At 41.9% G+C, this 20,861-nt stretch overlaps 1 protein-coding gene across 4 annotated transcripts in view; it reads left to right on the forward strand.

Moving 5' to 3' along the window:
* GOLGA1 (golgin A1) overlaps positions 1-20,861 on the forward strand; it is a 30,464-nt gene continuing 9,603 nt past the window's right edge. The window contains exons 1-17 of one of the 4 annotated variants that reach the window (XM_084649712.1): positions 1-80; positions 2,191-2,507; positions 4,750-4,840; positions 6,454-6,528; positions 6,994-7,091; positions 7,859-7,891; positions 9,703-9,831; positions 12,145-12,314; positions 12,768-12,879; positions 13,025-13,120; positions 14,610-14,735; positions 15,775-15,870; positions 17,108-17,203; positions 17,355-17,450; positions 17,793-17,945; positions 18,249-18,344; positions 19,685-19,774. In XM_084649712.1, coding sequence (XP_084505838.1) covers positions 2,373-2,507; positions 4,750-4,840; positions 6,454-6,528; positions 6,994-7,091; positions 7,859-7,891; positions 9,703-9,831; positions 12,145-12,314; positions 12,768-12,879; positions 13,025-13,120; positions 14,610-14,735; positions 15,775-15,870; positions 17,108-17,203; positions 17,355-17,450; positions 17,793-17,945; positions 18,249-18,344; positions 19,685-19,774 — 1,692 coding nt within the window. In that variant the 5' untranslated portion in view covers positions 1-80; positions 2,191-2,372. Of the gene's footprint in view, positions 81-523; positions 998-2,082; positions 2,508-4,749; positions 4,841-6,453; positions 6,529-6,993; positions 7,092-7,858; positions 7,892-9,702; positions 9,832-12,144; positions 12,315-12,767; positions 12,880-13,024; positions 13,121-14,609; positions 14,736-15,774; positions 15,871-17,107; positions 17,204-17,354; positions 17,451-17,792; positions 17,946-18,248; positions 18,345-19,684; positions 19,775-20,861 lie in introns of those variants that run through there. The other 3 variants (XM_084649710.1, XM_084649713.1, XM_084649711.1) reach the window with 3 other exon arrangements.

Below are 20,861 nucleotides of genomic sequence, written 5' to 3' on the forward strand. Positions count from 1 at the left end.
CTTCGGCTCCGGAAGCAGCTGCCGCGGTGTCGCCGGTGGGGGGCGATGGGGGATGGGCGGAGGGGCCGCGGGGCCGCGCGGTGAGTGAGACGTTGAGGCGCCCTGTGCGGGGGGGGCTGGGGGCCCCGCCCTGCGGCTCCGGCCCCGGCCCGCTCTGAGCGGGGCGCGCCGCGGCTGCTGAGGGGCCGGGCGGGCCGGGGAGCGCGGCCGCGGCTGCTGAGGGGCTGCCGAGGAGGAGGCGGCGGCTCGCGGGCCGGGGCTGGGACCGCTCCGGAGCCGGGCTCCTGGGGCGCCGCTGGCAGGAGCTGGAAGGGGAAGTCGCGGCCGCCGTGTCCGTGGGCCACGTTGCTGAGGAAGCAATAATACCGTGCAGCCCAGGCCCGGGGGCGGGTGGAGGCCGGCGGGGCCCAGGCCCGGAGGCGGGGGTGTTTGGGGCAGGGGTGGAACCCGGTGAGGTGGGGCCCAGCCCCGGTGGGGCGGGGGGTGCGTGTTGGGGGGTGGAGCCCAGGCCCGGTGAGGGGACAAGGCGTTCTTGGAGCACCCCGGAAACGTCTCTGACTTCCAGATTGTCAGCTGGAGGGCTTTGCAGCGCATTGCCTGGGGGAGCCTCTTTTGGCCTACGAGGGAGCCATTCGGCTCTGCTTTGCTCTCCTTCCACCTTCTCTCATGACCCGGTGTCAGGTGCACAGTCCAGATGGTCCCCATGCACTGTGTGGAACTTCAGAAACTACAGGAGCCCAAAGCTCTTTCCAGGTCTCTTTGGCATTGTCTACAGGGAGGACATTTTGGAATAACTGTCCCTCTGTGGACTCCTTATGCTGGAATAAGTGATGTTAACTCTGATTGGAAGTGAAGTAATTAATACAAAATAAGCAGGAGAGTTCTGAGTAACTAATTGTATTCATGTCACTACTTGGAATGCTGATTTCACAGTGGGATTACGCTGCTACTTTCAACACTAGAAGGGGTTGTAAGAGCATAGAGGTGGGACCTCCAGGTGAGTTGAGAACAAAGACTTGTTTGAGGTTGCACGTCAGCGTGGTAAATCAGTGGATTGTTAAACAAGGGTTTGGTGGGTGGAGGAGTGTGATAAATATTCAGTATTTCTACTTGACACTTGAATGATGACAGTAGGTGCTGCTCTTCTAGGACTTTCCTCAAAACACAAGACAAACAGATGAATTAGCAGAAGAATATGTGAGAAAGTTGACATTGCAGAATTGTTGCAAAGCAGAATTGTTGAATATATTGTCAAATTTCTGTAGAATTGCTTAAAACTTAGGTGAAGAAATGGGGAAAGATTTATTTCCAATTGCTAGGTCCTCTAAACTGAGCCACCAAATTTAGAGTTTAGCAGAACTCAGTAATAATTCCCTGCATCAAAGGGTATAGTAAGAACTCAAAACACCAGAAGTGGGAAGCAAGAGAGAAATTTACTGTGAGATGTGTGTCTCTCATTGTCATGTCAATATGCTCCTACTAGGATCCTTGATTAGTGTAGTTAATAACTGCAAATGAATTTTTATTCCTGTGAGCTCTAGAGAGCCAAAACAGATATGAGAAAACATTGAGAAATTACCAGTGTGAATGACCCAGAAAGAACCCAACTTTATTCTCACATCACATGTTTTGTTCATAGCATTAGCCATTACAAAATCTAAGCAATATTTGGCTGGGATTATTGAGATTATAAACATGGAACTGTGCAGTAACGCTTTGAACCAGAGCATAACAGTCTCAAGTTAATAAAATGTACAGTGTTTGCAATAATACTTACAGAAAATATTAAATTTGAACAGCAAAATTAAAGAATTTCTTTGTTTCCATCAAAATGAGGAAATGCAATCTGGGGAGTTGACAGAAAATTCCCCTCACCAAACTTCTTGCCTCTTATCCACAGCTTTGCTAAGGAAAATTGTGTAAACAAAGTAAATTAAATATCTTTCTGGGAAGAAATCTGCATAACTTGTCACCAGTGATAATTCCAAATCCACTTTTGACAATTAATGATAACAAATTTGAGCGTTTCCGCTCAATTCAGTAGGTAATTTTTTAAAAAAAATTTAATTGTGCAGTCTGACAGATATGAACCTTTTATAATAAGGGTAATAAAAATGTCTTTTAATGCTGTATTGGTTTCAGTCTATTGTCTGGTTTGGTGTTGAAACTTGATCTCTCTTTGATTCACAGGCACTGTTAGGCTATGAGCCCTTTGAAGAAACTGGAACAGGAGTAAAACTGGCTGAGTTAAAATTAAATCTTGACTTTTGGAACTTTAAATAGAGCATCAAACTTATCAACTGTGTAATTTGGCGACAGTTGTCTCAAAATACCGGGCTCTTTAGGTGCCATAGAACGGCAGCTGCAGTAAAATGTTTGCAAAACTGAAGAAAAAGATAGCAGAGGAAGCAGCAATTGCTCCTCGGCCAGGAGGGGCTGCCAGAATTCCCAGATCAGTCAGCAAAGAGTCAATCACATCTATGGGAGCAGATTCTGGAGATGACTTTGTAAGTATTGTACTTTGTATTTTACTACAGCATTTTTAACACAAGGTTACAAAAAGCCTCGCAAGAATCTTGACTGACTGAAAAACCAAGTGCATGGCAGAGAGAGATGTGTGATGTGCAAATGTATCTCTAATCAGAATAGTTTTTGGAAATTGAAGTAAGCATAGTCAAGTGTTAGTGGATGAGAATAAATATTAAACATAATTATTTTTTTCATGTTAAGAATATAAATTACATAATTATTCTAAGTGCAGAACATGGCAAATTAAGGTATAAAATAACAAACAATGTTACAGCAAAACACAAGATACTGTATGTAAATGTAATGCTGAAGATTACAAGAAAGCAATCCAAGTCTTAAATTGTAGTGTTCTGATTCTCTGTTAACCCCTTAGGGTTCTGGTGCAGTTACTGGTCAGGCATATTGTTTACATACCTACATAGGATGCTTATGTTTGTGTAGCATTGGAAAAACTTGTAGGTTGTTACTGGAATGTCTAGATAAACAATTTTTCATTTGAAACTATAGTATACATAGATTATATATTAATAATTTTAGGTGTGTATAAATTAAATAAAACCTGTTAGTGCTTTGGCTGAAAGTCATGCCTTTTGGAGGATTTTATGTCACCCAAACCCTGGATTAGATTGTACAGCAGCATCACTTTCAGAACCTGCAGTTACTGTATGCTGTGTTGCTGTAGAGCAGCAGGTTCCCCTGTATCTTCATTCCATCATCTGTAAAATAGAGAGATTTTCCCAAAGAGGGATGCTGTAAAATGTTTCTGAATCTCAACCACGTAGACATGGGTTGCTGAGCTAGGCAGGAAATCTTGATCTCAAATAATCAATGGGAAAATACTGTGGTTACTACACTCCGTTTTTCATTCCCCCCACCCGCACTCAGCTCATTTTCACATAGCAATTGATACAGGATTGAGAAACATTGTGGCTGTTGCATTGCTGGTGTAGAGAACAGAAAGAACTATGGTGGAGGGAGACATTAAAATGTATGTGAGAAAAGGTGGGTGAAGTAATGTCTCTTATTGGACCAACTTCTGCTGGTGAGGGAGATGAGCTTTCTAGCCATCCACAGCTCTTCTTCTGGTCTGGGGCAGGTCTACACTTAAAACACTGCATCGGCACAGCTGCCCCAGCACTTAAGTGAAGATGTTCCTGTGCTGATGGGAGAGTTAATCCCATCGGTGTAGTTAATCCATCTCCTTGAGAGGCTGTAGCTATATCAACGGGAGAAGCTCGCCTATCGATATAGTGCTGTCTACACAGAGGGTTAGGTCAGTGTAACTGTCACTCAAGGGTGTAGATTTTTCACACCCCTGAGCGATGTAGTTATACCTGTATAGGTCTGTAGTATAGACCTGGCCTGGGAAAGGTACTTGGAGCATCACAGCTAAACGCAAGGTGGAACCGATTGTTTAGCATAAGTAGTTAGCGTATATTGTAAGGGACTAGTCAAGGCAGAGTGGACCATTAACATCTCTGCAGTCATAGGACAAAAAGAGGGGGTTAATGGGTTACAGATTGTTGTAATAAGCCATAAATAAAAGCTATTACCTCAACCATCTTGTCTCTCTAATATTGTGGGAATGACCCAGCTACAACTACGTTGCATACAATAAAATATGTGTAACAGTTCAGGATTTGTTGTTCATCTTTCAAGAATTCTATGCTTTAGCAGTAGGCACTTAATTGCTTTTAATTTTGTTTCCATACCAAGCAAAAAATAAGAGGACTGTAGAGAATAAAAACTAATTAAATGAATATTATTGTCAGAAATTAACATTGTATCAGTGTTTGCAAACTGTTTATCCCAGATGAAAGGTTTACAGTTTCCCTTTTCCTGCTGCTTACCTATTCACCCTCTCCCCTGCTGGGAACCTTCCAACCTGTGTGGCTTAATTTACCTCTTTCCAGTCATCCTATTACATGGTCAGTCCAGTAATTTGAGCTACTTGTTTTCAGCAACTATTTGTTTTCAAAAATATTGTATTCTGTGTCACAGGCCCATGTTGCAGAGCTGACATTTAAACCCTCTTTCTTCTTCCCAAGTGCCGTATGCACTGACTTAGCCAGTAGAATATGTAAATCTGTTCTCCTTTCTATGGGAAAAAGGAAACCATTAATTATTTCTAGTCCTTATAATGTTTGCAGTCATTAAAATTTGAGTGTGGCAGGATTGTTCTTTCTGTAGTTCAGACCTGTCTCTCTCTAACCTGCCAAGGCCTCTGATGGAAGCAGCTCCAGAGAAGATCTCTCATCCCAGCTACTTAGAAGAAATGAACAAATAAGAAAACTGGAGGCCAAACTATCTGGTATGTTTCCTGAGTATGTAAACGATAACTTACAATGCTGGGAAATATTTTCCTTCGTGCTTTATATATTTTTTTATTTACAAAAGGAATTTTGTTTGCCTAGCTAACTTTGTATTTAATCCATTTATAATAAGCCTGTTAGTCAGCATCTGAGAGCTGTACAATACAATCAATACAAAATCCATACAGAATGTTAAAATAAGAAATAAAGATTTATGACTTCCTGTCTTCCTGCTGTTCTCTTGGCACATCTGTGTGATCTTCCCAAATGTTCAGTATAGTTTTCTCTGTCCCCATGCTCCAACCAGAACACTTCTTTTTGGATGTGAACCCTCCAGTCCTCTGTTTGCTTTCTTATTTACTATTGCAGTAGCATCCAGAGACCCCAGTTAGGGTCAGGGCTCCCTGGTGTTCAGCACTGTACAGTACTTAAGATGACATAACTCTTTCAGGGCAGAGACTAATGGTCTAAAAAGACCTGTCTCCCCGAAAAGGGAAGAGTGGGGATGGGGGCGGGGGCCTGGATCTTGATGCAGCTTAAACTGGACAGAAATGACCCTTGGAGACTGTCCCCGTAATGGGGTCCTCCCTGGCTGGCGCATAGCTGGCAAAGGGATTCTGCTCCCAGTCCTGTGCGTAGGGAGTAGATTGGGGCATGGCTAGAATGCACTATGTCCTTTGCTATCTTCTGCTTCCCGGGGCTCATAGGGGGTCATAGGAAACAAAGCATAACTTGGAGCAGCCTCAAGGCTGTTCTGATGTGAACTGGGGGCTGGGCAGGCCCCTGCTCAGCTCTCAAATATGGGAAGTGCAAAGGAGGCTTATGGTGCAATTGGAATTGTAAAGTGCTCACCTGTTCCTAAAGGAATAACCCCTAAGTATTGTTAGGGGCATTTGAGGTCTCAATGCTTAGCTGCCATAGAGACAGAAGTTTTACAAATACCTGAAACTTTGACCAGACTCCAAGATCTGTAAACAAATCCTCCTGTGGGCTTCTAAATACACTTGTTCAAGGTATTTTCTTCCTTTAATCTGGCCTGTTTGTGTATTTCTGCCATTTTTTGAGCAGATATTACTTTCATTGCCTCTTCTGTATCATTAAGACCTGGATTTTAAAGGGAAGAGTGTGATACTGTTGGCTAAGCAGGGCAGCTAGCCAAAATGCACTATCTCTGCAACATTGCACAGCTATGGTAAGGTGTAATATGGAACAAGGAAATCAACTGCTTTTGGATTTCTCCGACCCTCCTTCGCTTTATCTCATTGGGGCGATTCTTCACAAGCAGAAATCAAACCAAATCCTCGTGCTTGTCACCACATTCTGCTGTAGCCAATGTTCCCTTTTCTTGTGCTGGATTTAGTGCCGTTTCCCTGTCTTTAGTGTAATTAGGCCCTTCTGTTTGTACCAACCATTTACCCCATGGATGGTGTGGTAGAATGATTTGCTTGTGGTGTTCATTGTTAAGGTCAGCCTAGTTTTCCTTAACAGGAATGATTTTCTAGTTAAGAAAATCATTGTCATTTTCCACTCACCACTTTAAAATTTTTTTTAAATTTCTTTCCCTAATGTCTGTCCATTCCTGGTCTGTGCTGCTTCTCCCTCCTCACCCAAGATTATGCTGAACAGGTCCGAAACTTGCAGAAGATAAAAGAGAAGCTTGAAATTGCATTAGAAAAGCATCAGGATTGTACGTACTTTTATTTTTTCCTTTTTTTAATTTAAAACTGTTCTGCCTTGAATGCAGATGGAGTGTAAAAAGCTGTACAGTTAAAAATGTGTTTCTCTTCATATTGAGTACATATTGGTTGTAAAAATAGCACACAACTTCCTGCCTGATTTATAGTGAACAAAGCAGCTCTGATTTGTTTGCTGTTGGTCTGACAGTTACCAGCAAGCACTTTTGCTGAACTTATGACTGGCATTTTAAAAAAAATCTACAGAATTATTGCAGTCCAGATGCGGCTCTACTGATATCTTTGTTGTTTGTGGTAGCGCTCCCATACTGCTAGGCATTGTGCGAACATAAAGGGAGGCTTGACCATCTTGACAGTGGTGGTTCTAAATTTTAGTGTGACCTACAATATTTACAGAAGTGAATACACAGTGTGGGCATTTGCATACCCTGACTTTTTAACTAGTGATTCTCTGACAGCTTCCATGAAGAAATTTCAGGAGCAGAATGAGGCTTACCAGGCTAACAGAGCAAAGATGGCTGAAGGAATGGCTTTGGCATTAGAAAAAAAGGACCAGGTAATAAACACAAGGTTGACATGATGAAACAATTGACTAATAGTGGGAGGCTTCTGAGTGCAGTGATCTTGGCATAGTCAACATGTTGTAGTACTGGAGAATCACTGCTGAGATGCAGCATTTGTTTGCCTGTGTCACAAGCAGTCTCCTGCCTGGAGACTACCTTGATTTATTCTTATCTGGGTGGAAGGAAAAGAAGAGGGATATGGTGCAAGGGTCAGTGTTGCCGACCGTTCATTCTGAGACAACGTACAGAACTCGCTCTTTTTACTTCAGAAGAGTTTGTGAAAGTCTAATGTGAACTCAAATTCACAGTTGCTGTCTAGGTACAACTCTGTTGTCACATAATTAAAATATCTGTAGATAGGTCGTTCTCAACCTGTGGGCTGCTTGCGGTCCAATCAGCACACAGCTGCAGCCCATGTGACATCCTTAGGGCGATACAGGTAGCATAAATACCATGTGAATGTGGCCCACATAACGCAGAGAGAGCTGCCTCTACAGCCCACCATGGTAAATACGTTGAGAACCACTGCTGTAGATGATGCATTTTTGTTTGCATAGAGCAGATATGCTCTGATGTCATAAATGAACCTGTCTTAGGCTTTACTGGTATATTAAAATCCTCTCTGGTTAATTTTACTTTTACTCATTCCATTTGATAACAATTACCCTAATTTTAATACCTTCAGTCACATTTATTGTTGCATTTCAAAGTTGGTGTTTAGATTTTTATTTGCCCTTTTTTCTGTCCTTCCCCTTCACAGGAATGGAGGGGAAAGTTGGTTCATCTTGAAAAGGCAAGTCTCCTTTGATCTCTCTGTTAAATGTAGGGCTACGCGCAGACTGGGACTGGGCAAGCAGAGGGTTATACAGAAAATGTAATTATCGAGAGTATCTGATCCCTTGGTCTCTTACTGAGACCTGATAGTCATGTTTCATTCTCCACTTCATCACCACAGAAGTTAAACCTGGAACTAGTTTTGGAGAGGAAATAGCAAATCACAGACTTCAGACGCAAGCACGAGATGAAAGATTGGCACACCAGCCAGCATAGATGTAAAAGCTCAGCCTTTACCCAGATGGCTTGTGTCTTGTTAATGGAGGGTTGAGATAGCACTTACATTTCTTGCTTTACACTTTCAAGTATTACTAATTTAATCCCGTGCTGCTGAGGCATTATCATCCGTATTTTACAGAGGCGACTGCTGAGGGACAGAGAGATGTGAGTGCTAAGGTCTCGCAGCTATTCCTTTCAGAGTCAGTGTGAGAGCTCTGTGGTCTGATCATGGAGATTGGGAGTCAGGGACTCCAAAATCGCACTGTATGCCAGGAACTGATTTAATCTCTTATCCCTCTGTGGTGAAAGGGAGAGCAGAGTGGTCCTGGGGTGAGGAAGATCTTTATATGTAAGCTGATACATTTAAAAAAAGAAAGCAAAATCTTCTATTTTCAGACTATAAACTGATTGGGACAGTGACCATGTCTTCGTGCCTGTCTGTGAAGCATTTAGCGCTCTTTTGGCACTGTATAAACAAAACCCTCACTAGTATAGACTATGTAGTGGCTACTTGCAAACGCTCCCTCTTCCTTTGTGTGCTGCTGCAGTTGACCTTTAACTTTTGCTGTCTGCTGTTGATGCTCATTTCCTGCCATGAATATTATATGCATTTGCTATGGCAACTGCTCAACAGAGAGCTGCGGAATGACTTTATTACTGCTCCCCTTATTTTTCTGTGTAGCACTGACTTGGTGAGATTTGTTAAGAGCCTTTCTAGCCTTGTCACCAAAGTAGCTGGTGATCACTGTAATAACTATAGACCAGAGCTTTACTCGCATAAGGGAATTTATATCTGGCTGGAGAAAAATCCTATTGGCTCACAGCCACGGATGCGTGCAAATTAAATAAGTGTGACAGCAATACCAGTTTCCCTGTTGAGGTCACCTACCCCACTGGGGGTTTGACGTGAGGCTCTTCACTACCAGAGAGTATCTTCGTTATAAAAAGGAGAGTAGTCTTTGCCAAAAGAGCTGTAACTGTGAGTGCAGCCATGGCCATATTGTAAAGTTATTGTCCAAAAACAGGCATATGTTGACTTCAATCTTGTGCTGTCAGCATCATAGCAGAAATTAGTTCCACTTCAGTAATTTTTCGTAAAGGATTTCATTCTTGCTGTAATTGTTCCAGTTGTCCAGCAGTCTCTGCTCCAGGCATCTTTTACCATAGAAGCGTTAAACAGATGTTTAGATTTGCTGTCAAGTGTTTCAAGTATTAATTGCCTATCACGGCATATTTGAATGGTGGGTGTAAAGAGCTTTCTATATAATTTCTTCTTAAATGAAAGTTATTTGTCTTGTTCACAGCACAGTCCTGAAAGTTTCCAAAGTTCAGTAATGTAAGCTGTGTTGGTTACTGAGACACATGCATTCTAAAAATACATATACAAGAAGTCTGTTATTTATATAGCACCGTAAGAGTGCATGGTGATTTGCAGATATAAACATAAAACAAGATCCTGTTCCCAAGAAGCTTAATTTAATACGTTGCTGACCTGAAATTGAGTGACAGACATTTTGGATTCCTTGTTTAATTTTGATGGTTGTTCAATAGGAAAAAGAGATGCTTTCAGCTCAGTTACAAGAAATGAGGGAGCAGAGTTTGAATCTTTTCCAAAAGAGAGATGAAATTGATGAACTGGAGGGCTTTCAACAGCAGGAACTGGCCAAAGTCAAACACATGGTGAGATTATTTTATAGTCTCTCTTCTTTTTGGTGCTAGAATATATACTACTTGGTGGCTAAACATTAAGGCTTTGTCTGCACTATCCACCTTTCAGTGACACCGCTGCTACAGCTGTGTCATTAAAAGGCACGTAGTGTCGCTGCTGTTTGTCGGCAGGAGAGAGCTGACAAAACTTCCACCCCCAACGAGCAGCAGCAGCTTTGTCAGCAGGAGAGTGCTCGACAAGGTTAACCATGTGCTCAAAAAGGTTAATTGCGCAATCAGTTGCGCTGTTAAACAATAATAGAATATCATTTATTTAAATATTTTTGGATCTTTTCTGCATTTTCAAAGATATTGATTTCAATTACAACACAGAATACAAAGTGTACAGTGCTCACTTTATCTTTGATTACAAATATTTGCACTGTAAACAAAAGAAATAGTATTTTTCAGTTCATCTAATACAAGTACTGTAGTGCGATCTCTTTATCATGAAAGTGCAACTTACAAATGTAGATATTTTGTTTTGTTACATAATTGCACTCAAAAACAAGACAATGTAAAACTTTAGAGCCTATAAGTCCAATCAGTCCTACTCCTTGTTCAGCCAATCACTCAGACAAACAAGTTTGGTTACATTTGCAGAAGATTATGTTGCCTCCTTCTTGTTTACAGCGTCACCTGAAAGTGAGAACAGGCATTCGCATAGCACTGTTGTAGCTGGCGTCGCAAGATATTTACATGCCAGATGCGCTAAAGTTTTGTATGTCCCTTCATGCCTCAACCACCGTTCCAGAGGACATGCATCCATACTGATGACGAGTTCTGCTTGATAACAATCCAAAGCAGTACGGACTGACACATGTTCATTTTCCTTATGAGTCAGATGCCACCAGCAGGAGGTTGATTTTCTTTTTTGGCTGTTGGGTTGTGTAGTTTCCGCATCGTAGAGTTGCTCTTTAAGACTTCCGAAACATGCTCCACACCTTATCCCTCTCAGATTTTGGAAGACATTTCAGATTCTTAAACCTTGGGGTGAGTGCTGTAGCTATCTTTAGAAATTTCACATTGGTACTTTCTTTGCATTTTGTCAAACTTGCAGTGAAAGTGTTCTTAAAATAAACGTGCTGGGTCATATCCAAGACTGCTATAACATGAAATGTATAGCAGAATGAGGGTAAAACAGAGCAGGAGGCATACAATTCTCCCTCAAGGAGTTCAGTCACAAATTTAATTAATGCATTATTTTTTTAATGAGCATCATCAGCATGGAAGCACTTCCTCTGGAATGGTGGCTGAAAGATGAAGAGGCATATGAATCTTTAGCGCATCTGGCACATAAATATTTTGTGACATGGGCTACAACAGTGCCATGCAAATGCCTGTTCTCACTTTCAGGTGACGACGTAAACAAGAAGTGGGCAGCATTATCTTCCGTGAACGTAAACAAACTTGTTTGTCTGAACAGTTGGCTGAACAAGAAGTGGGACTGAATGGACTTGTAGGCGCTAAAGTTTTACATTGTTTTATTTTTGAGTGCAGTTATGTAACAAAACAAAATATCTACGTTTGTAAGTTGCACTTTCATGATAAAGAGATTGCACTACAGTACTTGTATGAGGTGAATCGAAAAATACTATTCGTTTATCATTTTTACAGTGCAAATATTTGTAATAAAAATAATACGAAGTGAGCACTGTGCACTTTGTATTCTGTGTTGTAATTGAAATCACTATATTTGAAAATGTGGAAAAACATCCAAAATATTTAATAAATTTCAGTTGGTATTCTGTTTAATCGTAGTTTTAATTGCACTGTTAATCAATAGCCCTATTCAAAAGTTTACAACTGAACATTGATTTACTACAGCTTTGAAATTTTACTGTGCAGAAGACAAATGCTACTTTTTACCACCTTAATTTAAATGAAACAAGAACAGAGGTTTTTTTTACCTTGTCATATCTTTTTTTTTTTTAAACTTTCCCTTTATTTTTTTTAGTATTTTACCTTTAACACAGTATATTACTGTATCTGCTGCTGCCTGATTGCATATTACCAGCTCCAAATGAGGGTTGTGGTGACTGGTCAGTTCGTAACGCTGAGGTTCTACTGTTTTTGTTAATTCACTGAAGGTTAGACTCTTTACAGTATGTGTCTGCATGCAATATCATGTAAACTCCCAGTTGGCACTGAATTTTCAGCTTTCTCTGTGTAAAATTTAATCTAATTTATCTTATAACTTTGATAAAGGGAGCAAGACACCTCCTTCAGAAGCCTTTATTAACTGTATCAGTTCATCTTTGTCAAAGATAATGTTCTAATGTTCAGCTTTTGAAAAAGGAAGAGTCTCTAAGCAGAGCAGAACAGGAGCTGGAGGCATGCAGTCGAGAGCTAACCCGTGCTAAAGAAGAGCTGCAGGTGACAAACCACCTGTCCTCGCTTCTGAGCAATGAAGTGCAAGAGTTGCGGCAGCAGGACTCAGAGCTGGAAGCACAGAGGTGTGTGTGTGGTGGGGTAGAGGAGTCTGTCAGCAATACCTAGATATTCTGATTGATTTCCCACTTAACTCTAGCTCCCCTCGAAGGGTCTGCATGTACAGTAGGCGCAATGCTCAGTCAGTATTTGCATACTAGTGTGTGATGAAGAATACACTATTTATTTATTTAATTGATTTGCTAAACCTACCCTTTTACAGTTAAATTGGAACTTTTGGTTTGTTTGTATGCAACCTGGATCACTTAGCAGAGTTCTCTGTGATCAGTCACTACCATTCTTCCGCCTGGTTATGAGTGCTGGAGTATGCAGTAACTTAGTTTTAAGCTCCTGTGAATAGTTGTTCCAGGCCAGAATGGCTGCTGTTAAGGTTAGAAACAAATCATAGGTTTCTTAGTCTATCCTCCTTCCCTTGGCAGATGCGTTCTGCTTGAGTTACTGCTTTTCTTTCTGTGAAGGGATGAACTAGTGGCAGCTGAGGCGAATGCAGAAAATAAGATCACTGTCCTGGAGCAGAGAGGACAAGAGCTACAAACCTTCATTCAGCATCTTTCAGCAGACTTGCAAAACGTAAGCTGAGATAATTGGTGTCTGATACCTTCCTTTCTGTCAGTTCATGCGACAGTTCAAACTGGACCTTCATTGAAATGTTTGTTCGCATTTGCTTCGTAAAAACTGAGTTTGGAATTGAAAACTATTTTCCTATGTGCCATAGGCTCGAGTTGCTGCCTCTGGTTGTGAGAAGAGATTGGAAACTTTACAGATGGAGCATGAATCTCTCAAACTGGAATATGAACAACACAAACTAAAGGTGAAAGTGTGGGGACCTTTGGTCTGTCCCACTATAGCTGTTCTTATGTGTGTGATCTGAGGGCACTCAGAAGTTGGTTAGGTTTTAGTGTTCCCAAGCTCCCACATCTGAGATGGAGGATTGTATTTAATCAGTCTGAAAGGCATGAATGCAGTGCAACATAGCTCCTGAATTGTTTAAGCAGAGATTTTTATATTAACTTCCTCAGTTGAATTATGAACTAGGCATGTGACCTGCTACCAGCAGGTAAAAACACACAAAGCTAGTAAATGTAATCTTGGAGCGAGACTTAATTTTTTGTAAGTACCTTTATAGCATGTTTCCGCCCTATTTAGGACTATCACCAGGAGAGTTATAAATGCCTGGAAAGTGGGGTAAATGTGTGAGAATTGCCAGCCAGGATACCCCAACTGGCAATCTTGTGAATAAATTCAAGAAGCTTGCATAATGGAGCTTTGCTATCTGTGGACAATGTTAACAAATTGGGGAAGCGCTGAGGGAAGGGAAACGTGTAACAAAATTAGGTATCGGAGAAATCTTTGGCAATAGTCATACTAAGTCCAAAATATTAATACCAAAGACATCCAGAAATCATCACAAGAAAATCTAGCTTCTGTTGGACATACAACTTAGTAAGTTAATTATGGGTCCATACTGCATAATTTTTCCAGATGGGAAGTAATAAAATTGCAGACCTGTAATGGAAAGGCTGAATGGACCAAGCAAATAACATGGATTGGTAGAACTGCAATAGTTTAAAATGACCTTTCTCTTCCAGATTACATTTTTATTTCAAACACTTCCTATAGAAATCCCAACTCAAGATATTAAAATACATTCTCTATTTTATGCTTTATTTGGGACAATAAGTTTTATATAGGTCTAATAAATAATTAAAATACAAATTTATGTAGGCCAGTGTTGAATGGATGGGTAGATTCAGTGAAGCTTCAGAAATGGCAGCCACAATGCTGAAAAGGGGAGTAATCTATCTACTTACCTAGCTTCAAGTTGCGTTTGTATATATTTAATGCTGTTATGGGTCTATCTGCACTGCCAAAAAGAAAGAGACCCATGGCAGCAGGACTTAGAGCCTGGGTTAACGGACGTGGGCTCATGTTATGGGGCTAAAATTCCAGTGTAGATGTTTACACTCAGGCTTGAGCCCAGGTTCTGAGAGCTACCCCTTGTTGGGTTTTAGAGCCCGAGTCTCAATGTCTACAATATTATTTGTAGCCTTGTAGCACGAGCCCCGTGTTCTTAAGCCAGTTGACCCGGGCTCTGAGACTCGCTGCCGTGGGTCGGTCCTTTTTTTTTTTTTTCTTCCCCAGCCTAGACATACCCTAAGATAACATAGGGTGGTTTTCATAAAAGAGAATTTCTTTTTGACGTCTGTTTGTGGGGGGCGGGTGTGTTTTCCCCCCCAAGTGAAACCACTGTATACTAAGAGCTTGGCTATAAAGATGACACTGGCTTTTTGTTCCAACAGATGACTGTTGAAGTTGATGAGAAAAATAAACTCATTGAACATCTGCAGGAAAAAGTGTCTTCCCTGGAAAAGAGACTAGAAGGGAATTTTTCAGGGGATGAACATGTGTGGGAGCTACTCAAAGAGGTAACATTTTTAGACTGCTTTAAATCCCTTAAGAACTGTCTGGCTATTACTGTATCTGTCATGTAATGGAAGAAATATCTAATATCCTACATGTTCCTCCAGTGTGTATTTGCACTATGCTCCTGCTGGATGGAATCTTATACCTGCTCAACTGTGTTCAAGATCATGTGTTTAGTGAGGGTAGCACACAGAGATTGCAAGCCATAATACCAGTAACCAAAGAGTTAACACTAATGTATATTCCTCCTCTTCTGTGCTCTAGTTGCTAAAAGGGCTTGCAAAGCACATGGGAAAGAACCCTGGGCACTCTTAAGCAAAGTCCAAACAATCCATTGTATCCACAGAGCTAAGACCCAAGCACTGATGAGAAATAGCTCTAAATTGAGAGAGCACATAGGGGAACTGAGGACAGCCAATATCTCCCGTTACTTCCTGACCCCGTTCCGCAGCACTGATATACCATATTGTTTCTGAACAGAGGCAAGCTCCCCCAGCCTAGGTCTGCAGACAGGGACACCTGCTTTTCCCTGATAGCACTCGCCTGCAGTGCACAGCACCCTAGCCTGATACATCTAGTAAATGAACCTGGCTTAAATAAATCCAAGTCCAGTTTGAAAGCTACTTCTAGAGGCAGCACAATGTCCTTTTAGAGAGTAAATGCTACAGCCAGTAAACATTTCACCCTTTGCATGCGTGTTCTGTAGTGTCCCAGCACAGTGGCTCTAAAGGGCAGTAGAGGAGGTATTTCTGTTGCAACATTGTAGTTTCTCTGACTCCCTGAAGTTGGTCACAGATGCTGATTACATCCTCAACTTGGACTTCAGTCAAGCATCTCCAGGTCTCCCGTTTTCAGTACAAATGCTGTGCGGTAGTGATCAGTAGCTTCACTCAGTGTCAGCCCCTAGGTGCAAAGGTGTGTTACAAGTCCTAGTAACTGCTGTTTAGATTCTGGCCATCATGACTTCACCATAAAATCAATTTTTAGAGATAAAACTTCTGAGTCCCCCTGTATGATCTGTGATGGTGTGTTAATCTTCAGAAAACTGCTCTGGAGCAGAAACTGGATGACACCAGACAGCAGCTATTGACAGCTAGAACCAATCATGCTGAGACTGTGAACCTACTGGAAGCCCAGGTATTTCCTCTTCCTTCACCAATGCACTCAGTGGGGTTGGCACTTTTGGCCGTCTGGATGGATTAGGTGTGTTTTAGCATCCAAATAATTTTATTTAAAACCCAATACAAATTGCCAACCTTTCAATCTTTTTTTCAGAAGATTTGAGACTGAATATAACATTGAGCTTTGAAAGGAAAGCTTATCTTACCATATCCATGTGTGTGTTTTACCTAGAGATTTTGTAGCCCTGATTTCATACTAACCCTTCCGTCACAGGGTGACACTGGCCTTTTAGAGGTACGAGGCCAGTGCACTGGTGACTGGCCAGTTGACTGACTCTCCCACACACACCCAACCCCTAGTGTTGCTTAAAAGATGGCACCTGTGCCCTAGACCCTTCTAGGTCCCTGAAGGAAGATAGGAAGGGGCCTATCAGAGCCTCCTTCCCGCAGAGGAGAGAGCAGCAGAGAGTTGTCTGAAGGAAAGAGCTGCAGGAAACCAGGAGAGTAGTAACAGTGAGCTGCAGGTGATGAGTTCTGAGGAAAACAGTTGAAGGACTGGCTGGAGCTTGGGAACCCTGCAAAGGTTCAGGAAGACTTGTACAGTGGTCCCTAGGAAAAAGGGAAGAGCCAGAGTGGTCAGCGTAAGCCTGGCTCAGAAGCAAGGGGTTAACTCTGGAGGGAGGCCCCCAGGAGCGGGGGTAGGACGCACAGACAAGGAGGCCTGGGGAATGTAGCACTGCACTGAGAGCTCTGGGGGCTGTGAAAAGTGCCCAGGAAAAAGGGGTTGGTCCTGGAGGGAGGTTCCGCTGAGCAGGGGTAGGACTTACAAGTGAGGGGCTGACTCTGGGCTCCAGGAAGAGACTTGTGGTAGAAAAGTGCGTCTTGAACCTCTGAGGGTGGGGCCCTGGAGTGGGAATAACCGAGTTCTGATAGAGTGATTAATGGGTGGGTGACCGGGCAACCAGTGACCTTTCACTGGGATTGAAGAGCTCTTGTAGTCAAGTTTTACTTTTGGGGGTTGGGAGAAACTGTTTTTACTACAAGGAACCTGTGGACTCGGCATTTTATATGAATAAAAGAGTTCGAATTTGTCATTGAGAGGGAACGTTTCTTTGCATGGGTGAATAAAGGACAGAGGGAAGCAGGTGCACTTGTCATGCCACAGCCAGCCGCTGGAGGGCGTCTGAGGCAGGGGCCATGGTATGACACATTCCCTTATCTAATTTTATTTACATTTTGATTCCTATTGCTAGGTCACTAAACTGAACAGCAAAGTAACTGAAGCACAGGGATCACTCTGCGAGAGAGAAGAGTTTCTGAAGAATTTTAAAGAAAGCAACGTGTGCCAGGTAGGCCCTTTCCTGAAAGGTGCAGTCTAAGGGTTTCTGTGTTTAGCCTCCTCGGCTAGTTCCTTCGCTACCCCATATTACTATTTTATGTGCTGCTCTCCAGTAATATCCATCTTTATGGACAAGGGAGTAACTTACTCTCCTGTTTTAGCTGAAAGAACTTGAACAAGCACTACAGCTTGCTAATGGGGCACTAGAGAAGAGCAAAGAAGAAATCGGTGAGAGGGAACTACAGATCCAAAAGCTGGTGAGAATCCTCTAATCACTCAGGCTACTCATGCTAAAGCAGTCTCCACCATTTTCAGTGACAACCAGTTCCGTTTCATTATTGATAAGGCTGCAGTTGTCAGAATTCTTCCTGCTAATACTGCGACATTGGCTCCGAGATGAGTAAATGTATTTGTATGTGAGGGTAGGTGCCAGATGGCCACAGAAATAAAGCATAGCATTGTCATTTTTTGGCGATAAGGATGGGGATGAGCAATATGAAGTTATGCCTGACTCTGACTGCAAGCTCCACGTACTCTGCCCTCCACAGTAACCATAGGGTTAATATAGTGTTAACTTACAGTAATGTTTTTTCCTGAAGCAAACAGATCTAGAGGTTGAGAGCAGCAAATTACAACAGCATATCTCAACTGTAAAGCATCAGTGTGCGGAACGGATTAGCAGGCTGGAGGCTCAAATAGCTGTCCTTGAAACAGCTCGAGAGTTTGATAAAACAACTTCTCAACAGAGGATAGTAAGTATAGAAACCATTCTTTAGAGGGATATTGAATCCCCAGATTCTGCCTCTGGCATCACCTGTAACCCTTCTGTGTATTGTCTGAAAATACTAAATTCATGTATAACTGCAGGTTCAAAGCTGTTCATTCGGTGGTGGTTTGAAGTTGAAGGTGAAGATCTTTCTCCAAGCAACAATGTTCAGAGGCACTGAAATATGCATAAATCAATATCTCTTTGGGGGTGGGGTGTATGGATGTTTATTTACACTGTAAATGTTAAAATACTGGTTCTTGGCACACAAGATATTTCCATTTTACAGAGCCAGTTGGAACAGGAAAATGAAGATTTTAATGAAAGCAGACAAGAATATGAAAGTTCTTTAAAAAAACAAGAGTCTGAACTGGAAAGACTAAAGGTATGGGCCTAACTGTGTGTTGATGACTATGCTTGAGTAAAGAACTAAGTTTGATAAACAGCTAATGGCAAACTGTACCCTCTTGTCCATACTTAAAGCCACATTAGGTTCAGATCATGGTTAATTACTGCCACACACCTTCCTCTGGAAGTAAAATCCTACACAGAATACAAACCATTCAAGATGCATTTCCAATGGCTGGTACTTTCTTGACACAAAATGCTTAGGTCTTACTAAATACTGGCATAAACAATACATTCCAGTACTTAAAGGGATACTGTCAAGTATGAATAGCTTTGAAATCCTCTGAGGAAGAAAAGCACTAATAAAAGCATAGAATAGTATTAGCAATACATCATTTCATTCCTTTAACAGCTACTGCATCTAAATTAGTTGACTACTAAATAAAACCCTGTTCAGTCATTTAAAGCCTAAACCTTCTCTCCTTTAAGATTATAATCTCATAGAAAACTCTGAACATTAAATATCAGCCTTCGTGCGTGCGATGTAGAATTTAAGAATTGGCCACTGGAGGGAGTCGTTTCCTTGTTAGGTTTCAGAGTAGCAGCCATGTTAGTCTGTATTCGCAAAAAGAAAAGGAGTACTTGTGGCACCTTAGAAACTAACAAATTTATTTGAGCATAAGCATTTGAGCACTGAATGCATCCGATGAAGTGAGCTGTAGCTCACGAAAGCTTATGCTCAAATAAATTGGTTAGTCTCCAAGGTGCCACAAGTACTCCTTTTCTATTTCCTTGTTGGTGTCTTTTTAAATTGAAAAAAGAAAAAGTGGAATTGGCAGGTATGAAACATTTCATGTGGTGGTCAGGTTTGACTTTGCATACCAGAACTGTGCTCCTGTCAGCAGTGCCAATGCAAAAATGGTGCCAGTATCAATCCTCTCGTCCACATATATTTTAAAAAGAATCCCAAACCACTACAGCTAACGCTTAGGGGTCACTCACCCATCACTGAAATGCAGATTCCTCTGGAGTGGGATGTGGCAACAATTCTTCAGCGGAAGAGCAGTGAAGACTGACGGACTACTTCAATAGAAACCAAAAAAGTGTTAGATTTTAGGTAAGCTGAATGCAATTGCCTGAGTTCGTGAAAAGTTCCAAGAAATGGGCTCCCTGCCAGTCTTAAGTTAGCATTGACTTAACAAGAAGTCTGATTTGAGGGATGAGATTACTGTGTGTGCTAATAACTTATAAATTCCATTTGTTAATGGATTTGGATCTTAGAGTTGAGAAACCACTGGCTTTGAGTCTTGTTCCTGTGAAAGCTTCATACTGAATTTTCTCCTCGTAAGTAATTATTGAATTATCACTGGTTTGCAGAAGGAATTAAGTAGCAGAGAAACAGTCAGTGTCGAAATTGCCAAAGCACTGGAAGAAACACGGAAACAAAGGGAGGAATTACAGCAGCAGGTAGGTTTCAGAGTGACAGCTGTGTTAGTCTGTATTCACAAAAAGAAAAGGAGGACTTGTGGCACCTTAGAGACTAACCAATTTATTTGAGCATAAGCTTTCGTGAGCTACAGCTCACTTCATCAGGTAGGTTTATTGCTTGAACCCTTGGATTGCCCTAATCCACACAAAACAGTCTGGACCCTGTTTTAGTAATTATCCTAGTACCCAGGGGCCCAAATCAGGATTAGGCCCCAAACATCCAGGAAGAGTCTCTACCCCAAAAAGTTTCCAGTCTAAGGACTTCCTGTTAATGCTTACACAGATGTGTAACTTTACCCATGGGAGATGTTCCCCTGAAGTCAATAGAACTGTGCATATGCTCAAAGTTAGGTATGTGCGTAAGTGTTCGTTTGCAGGATCAGAGATTACGGCAGGATGCAGCAGGTGAGTATATTAAGCAGCTGAAGAGGAGAGGGAGGGCTAGGGGCCAGTGATAGGAACACATGGCTTACAGGCTAGCTGAGAGCCCAGTGCTAAGGTTCTCCATTTTTTGACAGTTTTCCGTAAGCATCACAATACACTTCTTGCAGTCCTTTTTTTCTACTGGATCACAGCCTTGTTTATGCTGTTAGAAGGTGGTCCCAACTTAACCCAGAAATGTTTGCTGTGTGCTGGCAACTTGGCATTCAAGAACCCACTGTCAAGTCCAAGTTATTTTGTCTAGAAAAGTGTTACTGGACAACGTAGGCCAATGCTTGTTTGTTGCTGGGAGCTGTGTGTTGTCAGCTAAGCAAATGGTGCAGGTCTCACTGAACCCCAGCCTTCAGAACCACCTCTTCAGGGTTCTTTGCTCTTGGGAGTGAGTTGCAGATCTGACTCTTCATGAATCAGTCAGATGAATCAGTCAGGGTCACACAGAATGCCCAAGTTCTGGATGGAAGTGATGCTTTCTACATTCCTATGTCCTGGAATGCAAACAGACAGGATTCTGAATGGGTTTGTGTTGACCCTATGGGATTATAAACCAAGTGTGCGTACATAGAACATGACATTTTCCTTTCCTGGATGGTGAGTGTCTGCAGCTTAAAAACAGATTGAAGAACAG

This window comes from Lepidochelys olivacea, assembly GCF_965140295.1.
Source record: "Lepidochelys olivacea isolate rLepOli2 genome assembly, chromosome: 16".
Classification (NCBI taxonomy): Eukaryota; Metazoa; Chordata; order Testudines; family Cheloniidae; genus Lepidochelys; species Lepidochelys olivacea.